General features: G+C 38.1%; 1 protein-coding gene across 1 annotated transcript in view; it reads left to right on the forward strand.

Moving 5' to 3' along the window:
- The window catches only part of LOC110026580 (SUMO-conjugating enzyme SCE1-like), a 47,560-nt gene that overhangs the window by 15,010 nt on the left and 17,007 nt on the right, over positions 1-15,543 (forward strand). Inside the window, exons 2-3 of the mRNA XM_020727565.1 lie at positions 6,638-6,717; positions 6,825-6,908. Coding sequence (XP_020583224.1) covers positions 6,649-6,717; positions 6,825-6,908 — 153 coding nt within the window. The 5' untranslated portion in view covers positions 6,638-6,648. The remainder of the gene's footprint in view (positions 1-6,637; positions 6,718-6,824; positions 6,909-15,543) is intronic.

Raw genomic sequence — 15,543 nt, forward strand, 5'->3', positions numbered from 1 at the left:
CAGCCTAAAATAAACCCTATTTAATTCTTTGTATTAAATAGGGGAACTTGTCGGCAAATAAAACGGTTTCGCAGACCAAACATATGTCATATATTTCTTAGTTTATTTGATCGAGCTTTATCCTCAAGTCTTGTGTTTATCTCTCGGGATAGATATAGGATTTGAGGTAGAACGCTCTTTCATTTAAACTGTGAAAAATATGAGGTCAGTTTGATTTCATATTTTTTCAAAATTATATATATATGTAAATTAAAACGTCATTCCGAAGCGGGCGACGGGACTTCACTTCCAGCGACCGACAGCTTCTTACGGGCAACTTACAAACTTTAACCAACAAAACTTCTCTTTTTGCTGCCGACAACACAATATTTTTGTCACATCAAAGCATGAGAAAAGTGTTAAATCAAATGCACATACCAATGAATCAATAAACGCATATGGAAACGGGGATATATAGATACCGGATAACAAAATAAAACATATATCTAAATTGGTTCACAAAATAAAATATATTTACACTCGTTTCGCTCGCTTACAATCATTCACTCAGAAAGGAAAAATTTCACAAAATTATTGGCCGCCGCCTCATCCAAGACGTATTCCAACTAAGATAGCCGCTTTAACATCAACTCTCCCCTCATTATAACATTATCCATTATTGATTTTAACATTGAGACGAGAGACTGAAACTTCCTCCCGGACGATGACCAATTCAACTTTCAGAGACGCCATATCCTCTTGAAGAATAATTTCTCGAGTCGGGATCGTGGCTAACTCCTCCAGTTGCCCTAACCATGCATCACAAAGGAGGTCGCCTTCCTGAGGAAGCAAAACCTAAACAGGAACAAATTGTCCTAGAATGTTGGCCGCCCTTGCCAGGCTCGCTGATTCATCACAAGGCGGCCCTCTAGAGCGCACAGGATCCTTAATAGACTCGTAATCCGCCGCATTGTCGATTTTCGGAGCCCCTAGCTTGACGGGTCTTAGTCCCCTCTACTTAGAATGAATCCATCAACTGATCTAGGTCAGAAGTAGTGAAGGAGAACGTTTCTCCTCCAACCTCCTTTCTCACTGACGAATGTTGGAAGGCGGACTGAGGGGCATAGACACCGAAGGACCAGGAGCAACTCTCTGCTCATCTGCCACCTGCACTTCTGGAAGGAAAAGGTCGACGACAAGTTCTTAACTGAATCCTTCCCTCGACTCTGGAAAGGTTGGAGAAAGAACTGTTTGGCTCTCCTGATCGTCTTCTAGAAGGTTCCTTTCCATCACACACTGTTTCTTCACTGGGAAGCCGCTCTTCGCCATCAATGAGCCTTTCGTGGATGGGTCGTTATTTGAGTCGGAAGATCCTATTTCAACCATTGGGTCAGGAGCCATCACCTCAAGTACGACGCATTTCCCAGATCACTCTATCTTTGAGCTAGATCTCGCCCTCTTCTTCATTGCCAGAAACACCAAAACTTGAGCCTCCTTGCCAACGGACTTAAGAAAATTTCCCTCTTCCATACTTAACACCACTAAAGAAATGAGACGTGAATTTGAAAGAACACTCAAAAGATAAATACTCACACCACATTTATAACAACCTTACCTTGGCATGAATATTAAGAAGTGATTAATTATTGTGCACTGAATAGTCATGAATTTGAAACTTATTTCAAAATTTAGATTTCCTTGTCTTTATCGCAGTTGTCGCTATCAAAGAGCAAGAGAATCAGAGAACTTTAATATGTAAATCGAAAATATGTCAGCGTAAATCGCAAAGACATCTCGTGGATGACGGAGGAGGTGACGTGCCCTTGTTGGATTTACCTAGGACGACCTAGGAGCGCATGCTCGGTTTACTAGGAAGGCGGCGCATCTCAGACGGATGAGGGGGGTAAATTGAGAAAGTAACACGGATCCTCCCACTTCAAGGCAGTTGATGTGGACCTTCAGCAAACAACTGCCTGACCTCATGACCACCCTGACTCATAGGCGCCCAGCCACACCCATGAGTCCCATGGGTAATATTCATGTACGAACTATAATACCCTCGTCCTACCCACATACTTTAGGGTACAACGTGTAGAAGATGTACAATAACCCATTCCTATAAATAGAGGGTCCATTTCATGAATAAATTTTACACAAATTTACTATTCATTACTGTGCTATTGCTCTCCCTTTTCTCTCTACCATACTTCCAACACTACTGGTGTTATAGATTTGGATTCAACACTCAACCATTTGAAAAAAACAAGGATCACATTTACCCTGCAAATCAATTTGGTGATTTGAGATTCAAACTAATTTTTTGTCTTCATTATTGGTGTTTTAAAATGGGGTTGGTGGATATCCTTGTTGTTGTATCAAATTATGAGGTTCTTTGACACACATTGTAGACTTTTTTACAAGGACATGGTACCAGGCCCTAGGTGACCATGTTTGATTATGTGAATATCTCGAAGTGACAGTTTGAATCCCAACAATTTACATCCGTTTTGACAACTCCTTTATTGGCCTCTGACACCATTATTTGGGTGGGTTTCAAACATCACATCAACCACGACACTCTAGTAGTTGTTGGGGAAGGACCTATTGCCCCTTCTTTTGCTCAACCTATCAACCAAAATTTATATAGCAAAAGTTCTAATTGATTTAATTTAGGATTTTTTTTTGAGTTTAATTTTGGTATAATCCTACATAAAATTTGGTCTTTGGATCTTTTTTGATTCACACCCTTGATATTACCATAATGGCTTGTATCTCAGGGTCCATGACAATTTATTTACACACTCCTTCAACCGAAGGGAAAATTATATATTATGCCTACAACATGTTTACATCCGTGGCCTTGGAGAAACTTGTGAATGCTCGTGGCGCGGTCCTAGTCTTGAAAACAAAGTGCATATCACTATTACTTGCAAGGCTGCAAGGGAAGTTTTGAAACATCTTGACAATTGAGGATTTATATGCCTGCAATTTTAGTCATTTGAAGATCTTTAAGATCAACTAAGCACTATACAGAAAGCCAATATCTGTTTAGCTTGGATCTTTTGCCATGCCATCCATCAATATTGGAGATCTTGAAATGCCAAAAAGCATGAATGCACGCATGCTACACCCACGGTGATGGTAGCCACGGTCCTTTAGGCCCTTGCCAAGAAACTTTTTTGATTTCGGAGCACCGACTGTCTTCTAACACCTCTTGGCGCTCCCAACAACACTGCCCCCGCCTCGGGTTGGATTAAGGTTAACATTGATGGTGTTCTCTTGAAAAACTAGTTGGTCGACACGGGAGTGATTGTTTACGACTAAATTGGCCAAGGCCTTGGTGCAGCAGGCAAGCACATGCTTCATTGGGTTAGTGGAAGAGTGGAGCTTAAAGCGATTGTTTCCATTAAGCGCCTTTTTTATCCATGGATGACTGAGACCAATGGTATTATTATTGAAGGGCATAACATCAACATCGTTACCTTTTTGTGGAAGACAATGGAGCAAGGCAGTTGGAAAGGCAACCCCGAACTTTGTGATGTGTTTTCCTTTTTTAGACAAGTTATTTTTCATTTTTTTCTTCGGTAGCTTAATTGAGCTGCCCATTTTTGTGCCCCAAAGGGCTCTTACTCATTGTTTTTCTTTTGGCCCAATTCGTGAATCGTTGGAGCTTTTTGCCATACCCTGAGAGGATAGGGATGCTTTTGCTTAAGTCCGAGGTTTTTTTTTTTTTTTTACTTTTTGGCACTCCTTTTTATGTTTAATGCAAAATGCACACCCTTCATTGGTTCATTGAAAAATGTGGTTTCCCTAAAGGTACATCTAAAAGGCCACTATTACATGGTCATTGAGGGGGTGTTTGGTAGCATAATTTACGGTGGATTTACATGTGGATTTAACGTAAATCCACCAAACACATTTTTTTCTCCTTTAAATTTGTTAGTCCGCTTAAATCCAATAACTACATTAATTCACATTTACTAAATCTAATCCGGAGGTGGATTTAAGGACCACGTGCTTCGTTTTTCCTTCGCAGTTGGCTTACTTGATGCATATCTCATCGTCGTAGAGGAGAAGAGTCGAAGCTGGCTGCCTTCGCTTGCCTTGCCGCTCGCCGCAAGCCACCTCACTCGTCTTCATAGGTTGAAACCTCACATACATCAATCCCACTCTCCTAGTACGTTTCCTCTTTCTAGTCTCTGTCCAGAACCCTAGTGTATGTCCCTCCCCCTCTTGGTTTTGCCCAAAACCATCACCTTTTTGACGGAACCCTGGCGATACAGTCGCGATTAGAGCTTAGCTGGAAAGTCAACAATGGGACTCAATTTAACTGGATTTGTTCTTTCTGATATACTCATTTATGTGCTTCTGAAGTGTGTCTGTGTTGGACACTTTGGGAATCTGCCCTTATTCTCTCAACTTTCAGATTTGCAAATCATCTATGTTAAATCTTGAAAGTAAATGCTAAACATTAGTTACAAATTTAATTGGGTTTAAGGAAAATAATACCAAATGCAAAAATTGGATTTAACTTAATTGAATTTAATAAATCCAGATTTACTAGATTCAGTAAATCCTACTCAAGTTAAATCCAACAGAAAGTTAAACACCCGCTGAGGCTGATATGGTCTACTAATCTCATATTATTTGATTCTTTAACTAAATATTTGCAAAAATAATTCTTAAAATAACCTCAAGTTCATCAATGACTATGATTTTATTGATATTCCATCCAAATGCCATTCTCTTTCGCCATCTTCTCAAATTGTGCTAAGAGCTATATAGCACATTTTTTATCAATCCTAATGAGCTTGTAGGAGTGTCTATATCAAGAGCATATATTAGTGCAAGTGAGCAAAACTTCATTCTAAGCATTTGATCAACATGAATATATTTTTGGAGAAAAAAATGTTTATTCATTTGTGGTGATTATCCACCTGAGATACCTTTTATTTTATCCATAAGTTAATCCTTTGTCCAAAAATATGTTGTATTTTCTTGAGCTACACTAAACATTTTCACAGTTTGGCTCCACTTTTTTTTTATGGTTTATTTAAATTTTGAATTATTACTAGTTTCTAACATGCAAAGGAAAAAGAATTATGACTTGAGCTAGATTTGAATTTGAGTATGAAACATGGATTTTTGCTCACTAGAGCTATTATCCAACAATAATACTTGGATAGATAATGCTTTAAAGATTTTTGTTGATCAAGTCCTTTGCTTTTATTGATTATTTATTCTAGCATTGCTTTATGGCTAAATAGGAGGCCCACTTTTGGTATTTTTGTGAGTGATATAAAAAGGCATGACTAGTTGTGCGTGCTCTCTAAGGATTAGAATTTACAGGAAAGAGTAATTGGGATATCATAATAAAATCAGAGTTGCTAAAAGCATTTTCTTTGAGGCATCCAATGTTTTTTGAGTTACAAGTTTAGTGCATTGGCATTACTAGGTTCTACATTTGCATTATAACTGGATGCGATGTGCTTTTGATCTACACATCTTGTAAATATTGTTTTATGCAAAAATTTTATTCTAGCCATATAGACTATAAATGAGTTAGATGTAATATATAACCTATGAATTTTCAAGGAAAAAAACAAATTGCTTTTTGAATCACTTATATATATGTGACTCTCTCTCTCTTGTCACTATATATATATATATATATATATATATATTCATATTTATATATTGATATAAGAGAGAGAGAGTCATATATATAAGTGATTCAAAATGCAATTTATTTTTTTCCTTGAAAATTCATAGGTCATATATAGAGGCAGAGCGAGTTTAAAAATGATAATTTCATTTTTATTTCTTTTTGGTAAAGTTGATATTTTTGTTTTATTTCATTGTACTTCTTAGGAATTTCTATGAGGGGGTTTGAGCAAGTTTTTAATATCTTGTATTTTTAGCCAGTTTTATTTCTTTTTTTTTCAATTTAAGAGCTTTAGACGATAACGATATCATTAATAAGAGCTAGAGAGATAGAGAGGGAGCTTAAAAATGATCATTTCATTTTTATTTTTTTTGGTAAAATTGATTTTTTTTTCGTTTCATTGTACATTTTTGGACTATCTATGCACGATCAAGGGGGCTTTGGCAAGTATTTTAATTTTTTGTATATTTAGCCAGTTTCATTTTTTTTTCCAATTTAAGAGCTTTAGGTGATATTGATACCAATAATAAAGCTCAAATTGATGCTTAAATTTGCTTTGAAGTCTTGACTATATGCATACCATTTACGACCTTCTCAATTATTTCTTTTTTAGAAACTCATGGTCTTTAGCATGTGCTATTTAATTTATTTATTCATGCTACACTTACATGCAAATGATTATTTTTTGGTTCGTAAATGTTGTATTTGCTGAATTAATGAAAATTTGTAATGAGGTTGGAGCGCATGTTTAATTTCTAAATCAATAATGTAAAGAAGTTCAAATGGGGGTTTACTTTTTTATGAAACGGTTCTAATGATTATATTTAATTTTCTTTGGATTATATTTATTTTTTGAATTGCTTGATTGTTTGTAAATTTATAACATTGTTGCTAAATTTTTTATTATTGATTTTTTCATTATTACCAAATAAGATTATGTACCATCACCATGTATAATGACTCAGTTCTTAAGCTCCAATATAATTTTATTAGGAGTTGAAGAAATGTCAGGAGGGATTGCACGAGGGCGTCTTGCAGAAGAACGCAAAGCATGGAGGAAAAATCATCCTCATGTAATACTCACATTATCACTATTTATCTATTTCATGGTTTTTTTAAATAATCAAATATGCTAAGTGAACTAATGTAAATAAATAATTATTTACTTCTTGCACGGTAGGGTTTCGTGGCAAGACCAGAAACATTACCAGATGGTACTGTCAACCTTATGGTGTGGCATTGCACTATACCTGGAAAACAAGGGGTAAGTTTTGATTCTTTTTATGCATCATTATAAACTCTTTTTCATATTTTCTTGTATTTTTTCAGTGCTTTCTTTTGGCATAGTGTGCTGGTATGCTACTGTTGGATGTATTATTATTAATATTATTTTTAATCTCATGCATTTTGTTGAATCTAATTTTAGAAGACAACGCAGTTTACCAAATTTTAGTTGTTATTTCAAGTTTTTTCCTTTAGTTGTTTCTTTTTTTCTATTTTTTAGCCTATATTATTTTGCTAAGTTTTAAATTGCAAATTTGGGAGTTATCTTTCTATATATGCTAAACTAAGGGATTATGGGTGTAAACAAGAGCCAAATTTGAGCGAACACAAGTGTTCAACTCATTGAAAAAATTAGTCTAATATGTAAGAGATTTGGGAGTTTCTTGTCTTACTAAACTTTTTAATATTATTTTAAAAACTAAAAAGATGCCTGAGGAGTGGAGAAAGTGTATGTTGATCCTCATTTTTAAGAATAAAGGGGATGCACAAGAGTTTGCAAATTATAGAGCAATTAAATTGATGTGTCATACTTTAAAATTATGGGGACGGGGTAATTGAACATAGTTTAAGACGTATTATAAAGATTTTTCATAATCAATTTGGATTTATGCCAGACAGGTCTACCATGGAAGCTATACCATGGAAGCTATACATTTATATACATTTATTGAGAGGTTTGATGGAAAAGTTCAGAGATAATAAAAATGATCTACATTTGATTTTTATTCATTTAGAAAAAGCTTACCTTAAGGTTTCAAGAGATTTCCCTTGGAGAGTTCTTGAGAAGGAAGGTGTTGATATGACTTATATTTAAGTCATTAAAGATATGTATACTAGAGCTGTTACTTATGTTCGAACTGAAGGATGATTGACCAAATATTTTCTTATTTCTGTTGGATTACATCAGGGATCGACTTTAAGCCCATATCTTTTTGCTTTAGTTATGGACAGGTCTACTGTGGCAGATATGCTTTTTGCTGATGTTATTCTTCTCGTGGATAAGATGAGAGAAAAAACCTAGGAAAAACTTGAATTATGGAGGTCTACATTGGAGTCTAAAGGCCTTCATTTGAGTAGAACTAAAACAAAATACATGAAATTTACTTTTAGTAGTAATAGCTCTAGTGACAAAAGTGTAATTTTTGGTGATCAAATTATTAAAAGATGTGAACGATTTAGATATCTTGGGTTTGTTGTTCAAAGCGATGGTGATATAGATGGGGATGTTAATAGTAGAATTCATGTTGGTTGGTTGAAGTGGTTGAATGCTTCGGGCCTTTTGTGTGTTAGAAAAGTACCGCTTAGACTGAACGAAAAATTTTATAAGATGGTAGTGAGACCTGCAATGCTCTATGGCGCTGAATGTTGTCCTTTAAAAGTGAAGCATAATACTAAGTTAAGTTTTGCCGAGATGAGAATGATTAGGTGGATGAGTGGCTTTGCACTTAGAGACAAAATGCAAAATGAATATATCCATGATAGGGTTGGTGTAGCTCCAGTGACGAAAAAAATTAGAGAGAGTTGTCTTAAATGGTTTGGTCGCATTAAATGTTGACCATCTGATGATCCGATTAGGAGAGTAGATGTTTTAAATTCGACTTGTGCAGAGGTAGACCTAGGAAGAATTGGGCTTATTGTATAAAAAATGATCTTAATTTATTAGAACTAGATGAAAATATGACACTAAATAGGACGCAATGGAGAAAAAGGATTCATGTGGCCGACCTCACGTAGTGGGATTAAGGCTTTGTTGTTGTTGTTGTATTTGTGTTTTGCTAGTTTATTTATTGAGTTGAACATGAGTTCATGAACATCAATAGTAGTTCGATTTAGAAACCTTTTATGTGATAGAATATATATATATATATATATATATATACACGCGCTCGCGCACTCACACACACAAAGAGGGAAGTACGCAGAAATGAACGGGAATATAACAACTCATACAATACAACACACACAAAAAACTCACATAAAGCAAATATACAAAAAAGTAAAAAACCAGAAAGCCACAAAAGGGCACAAAAGTGCTAGGGACGTCCCACTTTAGTCCTCCTTCCTCTAGTTTTTGGAAATGAGCCGGCTAACAAATTGGTAAGGTGTGTCCTATTGCCCGTAGTAACCAAAGTATCATCCATCAAATTCCTGAGCTCAAGTAGATTTTCATTCTTCTTCTTCCTCCTAAATGTATAGACCTGTCATTCCTCATCCGATGATTGACTCATCTGATCAGTAGATTCCAAAGGTGGTCGGATAGGTGAAGGTCGTTGCACGTCTTGATCCCCATGAACCTGAGTAATATTAACATCCTTCTAGACCTGATGATGCGGTTGTGAAACAGTAGAAGTATTTCCACCTATATTATCAGTGATAGGTTTTAGGGCAGGTGGGGTCTGAAGAAACTCCCTCTCCCCCACGATAGAAGGTTCCAAAGACGAGTGAGCTACAACTGGGGATTGAATAGCTGTCATATTGCCTGCCTGATCAGAAGGAGATGTAATCACAACCATTAGCAGAACAGTTTGCTTTTTTGGTCTGAGGTGGGGGTGTAGATAGTGACATTGAGATATGGAGTGTTCGAACATACGACAGTTCGAACTATACGATGTAAAATGTTCAATCTCTACCTTCTGCCAATATCCATGATGTTGTGTGCCCAACCTGATTTCCTCAGAAGCGGGTGAAGTGATGTCTCTTTCAACAAGTACTCTGGCTTCAGAAGGACGAGACAGATTAAAAGTAGGAATGTCCGTCTTGAGTGGCTTCCCATAGGCTGAGGCAATAGAGTACAGTATATTTTGAGAAAAATAATGAAATTTCAGACCAGGGAGACAATTCCAAACCGGGAGACAAATCCAAACCGGAATGATTGACGGTTCCTTCTGTGGGTCAAAATCCACAGACCACTTCAGAATCTTCATTGCTCTGTTATCAATCCATATTATTCTTCTAGCAAATAAACGCATGTAATCTTCTTCATTGCTAATTTAAATAAGAATGTGTCTCCCATCTAATAACCCGATTTTTCATTCTCCAACAAGGTGCATAAGTTCAAATTTTTTGCGAATGAGCTCCATTTTGCGATGACCATATGGAAATTTCCCAACCAAATTCATACGACAAGAGGAAGCAAGTTGAATACCTTCAGCTTCTGTAAAAAAGATGGCAGACTTCTCATTTTTCCTACCAGGTTTCTTGATGTCCTCCACCCACTCAAACGAAGAAGGGAATAATGATGATTTTGGTGTGCCTGAGGCATGGACACCAGTAAGGGCAGCTGCATAAGATTTGTCTGAAGACATCTTCGAAGATAGTTGTGACTTTTAGTGAAACTAAGAAAACATCGCGTATGCGAAAAAGAAACAGCAAGCGGCGAGACGACCGCAGAGTACGTGAGCGGGGTGAGATGGGACGAGACGGGCCGCAGAGCACGCGAGCGGGCGATCAAGCTTAACATGCGAGCGAGTGATCGAGCGCAACACGCGAGCGGGCGAGACTTGTCTCAGAGCCGGAAGAAGCGGGGAGACGAAACAGAGTGCGAAGAAGCCGAGAGGAAACAGTGAAGCCGAAGCCTTAAATGTTGCTAGGGTTCGCCATCGGGCAAAACCCTAGCAGAGCCGAGCGAGGAAGATATATTGTAGTATTAATATATATATATATATATATATATATTTGAAACGCAAAAAATCATTTTATATAAATATTAGAAAAGATACATAAATGTTGTATGAGATGACCCAATAAAGACACCCTACTCATACAATACCAAGTACAATACTACACCAATAAAAAGATACAGATAGACTCAAAAAAATTTAAAACATGCATAAAACAAGTAGCTAGGGACGAGTCAGTTTAGTCCTGCCTCGTCCTTTAGTTTTCGAAGCGAAGCCAGATAACAAAATTTGAAGTGTCATGTCATTGCCAAGAGTAACCAAAGTGTCATCCATTAAGTTTCTAAGTTGGAGTGTGCCCTAATCTTCTTCCGTCGAGAAGTGTAAACCTGTCATTCTTCATCTGAAGACTGGTTCATGTGATCCTCGGTCTGATTAAATATTAGAACTGTAGTAGAAGGAAAGACAGTCGTTGTCACAGTGATAGGTTCCAGTGTATATGAAGTGTGAAATGTCACCTCTACACCTGATGATTCCTGAATAGGAGCTCTGAGGCTGTTCTGACTAGTATGATCAGGAGAAGGGCTCCCAGGGGCGGACATCATTTTCTATTTTGTGGTGATTCCCTCAGGTTGGTTGTCATCAGGTTCACTGGAGTGCGTTCTGGCACATGGGGTGCACTAACATGTTCCTGTTTTTTACTATTGATTCTTAACTGTGGGTGCAATCTGAAACATTTCTCTTGCGGGTGTCCAAACATCTTGCAATGCTTGCAGTAGTAAGATTTTTGTTTTATAATGATTTTTTCCCAATAACCATTGTGAGCAGAGCCAAACCAGACTTCTTACATCTGGTAGTGTAATATCTCTGTCAATCAAAATCCTTGCAATAGAGGGCCTTGGGAAATGAACTGTAGGTGTGTCTACCTGCAAAGGTTTTCCAAGAATAGTCTCAATTGCATATAAGATAGATAGGTCAAAGAATTGAAGCATAGGTCAAATAGATAGGTCAAAGAATTGAAGCTTGAGTTCAAATAATGAGATCCAGATAGATGCAATTGGGGGTTCTTGATTGAGATCAAAATCAGGGGTCCATTTGAGCAATTTCATATGATTGTCCTCGATTATGATGAATTTCTTTGAGAAAATATGAATTTCTTTGAGAAAATTATTTCTTTGAGAAAATCCTTGTGTAATCTTCTTCTATGCTCAGCTATATCATAACATGTCTTCCGTCGAATAGACCCAACTGCTAATCCCCAACTAGTTTGAAATTTTCAAATATCTTTCTGATAATCTTCGTCTTAGGGCGACCTAATTGGAACTTTCTAACTAGTAAAAATTTATGTTTTTCTGCACGAGTTGAAATTTCAGTGTCAGAGAAAAATAGTGTTGGTTTACCCTCATTTTTCTCTACTTTTTTGATGAGATTTCAATCTCTATGTCCTGCAACAGAATCATGGTACATCTACGGGAACATCGGACTATCTGCAAGATGAAAATGGGAGCTGCATTTGTGAACCACTGTAGCATCGGAGGTTTTGACAGAATTATCACTGGCGAGGGCGGCAGCGTAGGAAAGCTCTGAGGTCAGCGTGCTTCACACAAGCACAACAGAAGCAAACATCTGTTGCAGCTTGTCGACTGCCGCGGACAGTTGAACAACAAGTATTTGAGTATGCACTGCGAGTAATTCGGATGCGAGTGCAACAACCACAAAATTCTTTCACGGTCGACGCAGGATCTAGCGTGAACGAGCTGAGTGAAATGAGCTGGGAGCCCCCGATTGCGAGACCACAACACAGGCGCGAAAGTGCGAAGTTTCCGTCGTCGAAATCGAACGAGACATAGGATGCAGACGGGAGCCACAGTCGATGTCGAAATAGGAAGCACGACGTGAGCCGACGACGATAGAAGACGACGCCGGAGAAGTCTGATGTGAAACGATTGCTAGGGTTCACCTTAAGGCGAAACCCTAGCAGAGCTGGTAGCGGAAGAAGACGTCATATATATATATATAATGTCGTCATTCCGCTCGTTCCGCTCTGCTAGGGTTCCGCCCCATGGCGAACCCTAGCGTCTCGGCCAGCCGTTGCTTCCTTTCTGCTTCGGGATTCAGCGTCGTCTCGCGTCGCCTGCTTCGTCTCGGTGTCTGCTTCCATTTGCGTTGTCTGCTGCATTTCTTATCTGCGCCTCGTTTGCGACAGAGCCGCTCGATCTTTGTCTGTGATAGACCGCTCGTCGTCTGGTCGGCTCAGAGCGTCTGCGAGCCGCTCGACTTCTTCTCGACTCTTTCTGAGCCGCTCGTCGTTCTGCTCGGCTCTGCGCGCGAGTCTGCGACAGAGCCTCTCGTTTCAGCCTCTGGCATAGGCGTCTGAGACAGATCCTGCAACTTTTCTTCCTGCTATAGTTTGACACTAGCTGCGGTAATGGCCTCAGGGCTTTTTTATACCGCCGCCCTCACCGATGATAACCCCGCCAATTCCTTCTATGCTATAGTGGTTCACAAACGCAACTCCTCTTTTCACCTCGCAGATGGTGTGGTATTCCCACAGAGTTACCATGATTCTGTTGCAGGGAATGACGATTGCAATCTCATAAAAAAAGTAGAGAAAAAGGCGGGCAAACCAACAATTTTCTTTTTTGGCGTTGAAATTTCAACTCGTGCAGGAAAATACAAATTTACACTAGTTGGAAAGTTTCAATTAGGTTGCCCAAAGATGAAGATCATCATGAAGGTTTTTGAAGATTTCAAACTGGTTGGGGATTGGCAAGTGGGTCATTTCGATGGAAGACATGTTACAATACAACTGAGCACAGTTGGTGGTTGGGGATTGACAAGTGGGTCATTTCGATGGAAGACATGTTACAATACAACTGAGCACAGAAGATGATTACACGAAAATTTTCTCAAAGAAATTCATCACAATTGAGGGCAAACATATGAAATTGCTCAAATGGACTCCCAAAATTGATCTCAGTCAAGAAGCCTCAATTGCACCTATCTGGTTCTCATTGTCTGAACTCAAGCTTCATTTCTTTGATCTACCTATCTTATATGCAATTAAAACTATCCTTGGAAAACATTTGCAGGTAGATTTATCTACAGTTCATTTCTCAAGACCCTCCATTGCAAGGATTTTTATTGAACGAGATAGTACACTAGCAGATGTAGAAGAAGTCTAGCTTGGATCTGCTCACAATGCTTATTGGTAAAAAATCATTATGGAATAAAAACCATAATACTACAAACACTACAAGATATTTGGATACCGGTAGAAGAAATGTTTCAAATTGCACCCACAGTTGAGAACCAATAGTCAAAAGTAGGAACATACTGTTAGTGCACCCCATGCGCCTGAATGCGCTTCCAACAAACTTGATGACAACCAACCTGAGGAGGGAAACACCACAAGACAAGAGTTGGTGTCAGCCCTTGGGATTCTTTCTCCTGACCATACTACAATGGATAATATTCGAACTGAAAATCTGGATAGTCCCGCAGCTCTTATTCAGGAAGCATCAGGTGTAGATGTAACAATTCACACTTCACATACACTGGAACCTATCGCGACTGTCTTTTCTCCTACTGCAATTCTAACATCAAATCAGATCGAGGATTATATGAGTCAGTCTTCAGATGAAGAATGATAGGTTTACACTTCTCTGCGGAAGAAGAAGTCTGGGGGCTCACTCCAACTTGGAATAGATATGAAAATAAAGGATGATACTTTGGTGACTCCTGACAATGACACGACTCTTCAAAGCTTGTTATATGGTTCCACTCCTAAAACAAGAGCAAGAGGCAGGATTAAACTTGCTCGTCCCTAGCTACTGTTTTCTGTATGTTTTAAATTTGTTTTTAATTTTTTTTGAGTCTATCTGTACCTTTTGTTGGAGTTTTATGTACTTGTATAGTATGGGTAGGGTGTCTGTTTGGACTTTTCTCATACAACCTTTATGTATCCTTTTCTATTTTCAATAATATCAGCCTTTTTCGGCTCCTTTTTTTTCTTCCAACATTTGACCGAGGCAGCCTTGCTTCAGCCTTTTTTCCTCTCTTTGAGATGTCATCTTAGTCCATCCTTTGACACATAATTTCTTTTAAAATTCACACATACACACATGAACGGGCTAGGCCTTCAACTCCATACTTTGTGGTTGGAGGCAAAGGCAGCCAACCACAAAACCATTGGTTCCTTCTATCCTGTAGATTAAGGAATGCTCCTATCCTCCATATAAAAAGCTACTATCATTGTCTTCTAGAGGATCCCAATAGATTCCATGGTCTTTCACTTTTAATCATAGATCATATTTATTTTGAAGCAGAGAATTAGTACCAACCTGTAGGAATTTCATTATGATTTATGTGAGATCAAGGGAAAACATAAAAAATTCGATGGAGCAAAATTCAATGCATCAAAATTAGATAATCTTGAGTGGAGTTGTCAGAAATTGGAATAGTATTTCTACTTTTAAAAATCTTATCTAACTTGATGGCTGATTATATGGCTACCATGATGAGCTTTAAAGTTTGTTGCCAAATTGGCATATTGCCAACACAACACCATGAAGAAGATGAGGGGTCAGATATCAAGAAAATAAATGGGAAAAAGAGCTAAAAATAGGATGTGCTGATGGGACATACCAAGAAAATTTTCTTGTTGATCTACTAATGGTATGCCCATAAAGAAATCCATGATTCTTGGAGTCCTAGGGGATATAAATATGACCCAAGAGGACTATAAATTGAGTGCCATAGTGCTGGGTAATGTGGAGACCCGGTCCACCGAATTTAATTAGCTTCTTAATGAAATATCCCACATACCGCTCACCTACCACTCTCATCTATCGCTCACCTACTACATCCCACCTACCGCTCACCTACCTACCACCTACCGTTTTTATAGTTTCTATAAATAGTCTCTTTTGGTTTAAAGGAACCTCCCACCTACCGCTTTTATAGTTTCTATAAATAGTCTCTTTTGGTTTAAAGGAA

This window comes from Phalaenopsis equestris, unplaced genomic scaffold (genome assembly GCF_001263595.1).
Source record: "Phalaenopsis equestris unplaced genomic scaffold, ASM126359v1 Scaffold000381, whole genome shotgun sequence".
Taxonomy (NCBI): domain Eukaryota; kingdom Viridiplantae; phylum Streptophyta; class Magnoliopsida; order Asparagales; family Orchidaceae; genus Phalaenopsis; species Phalaenopsis equestris.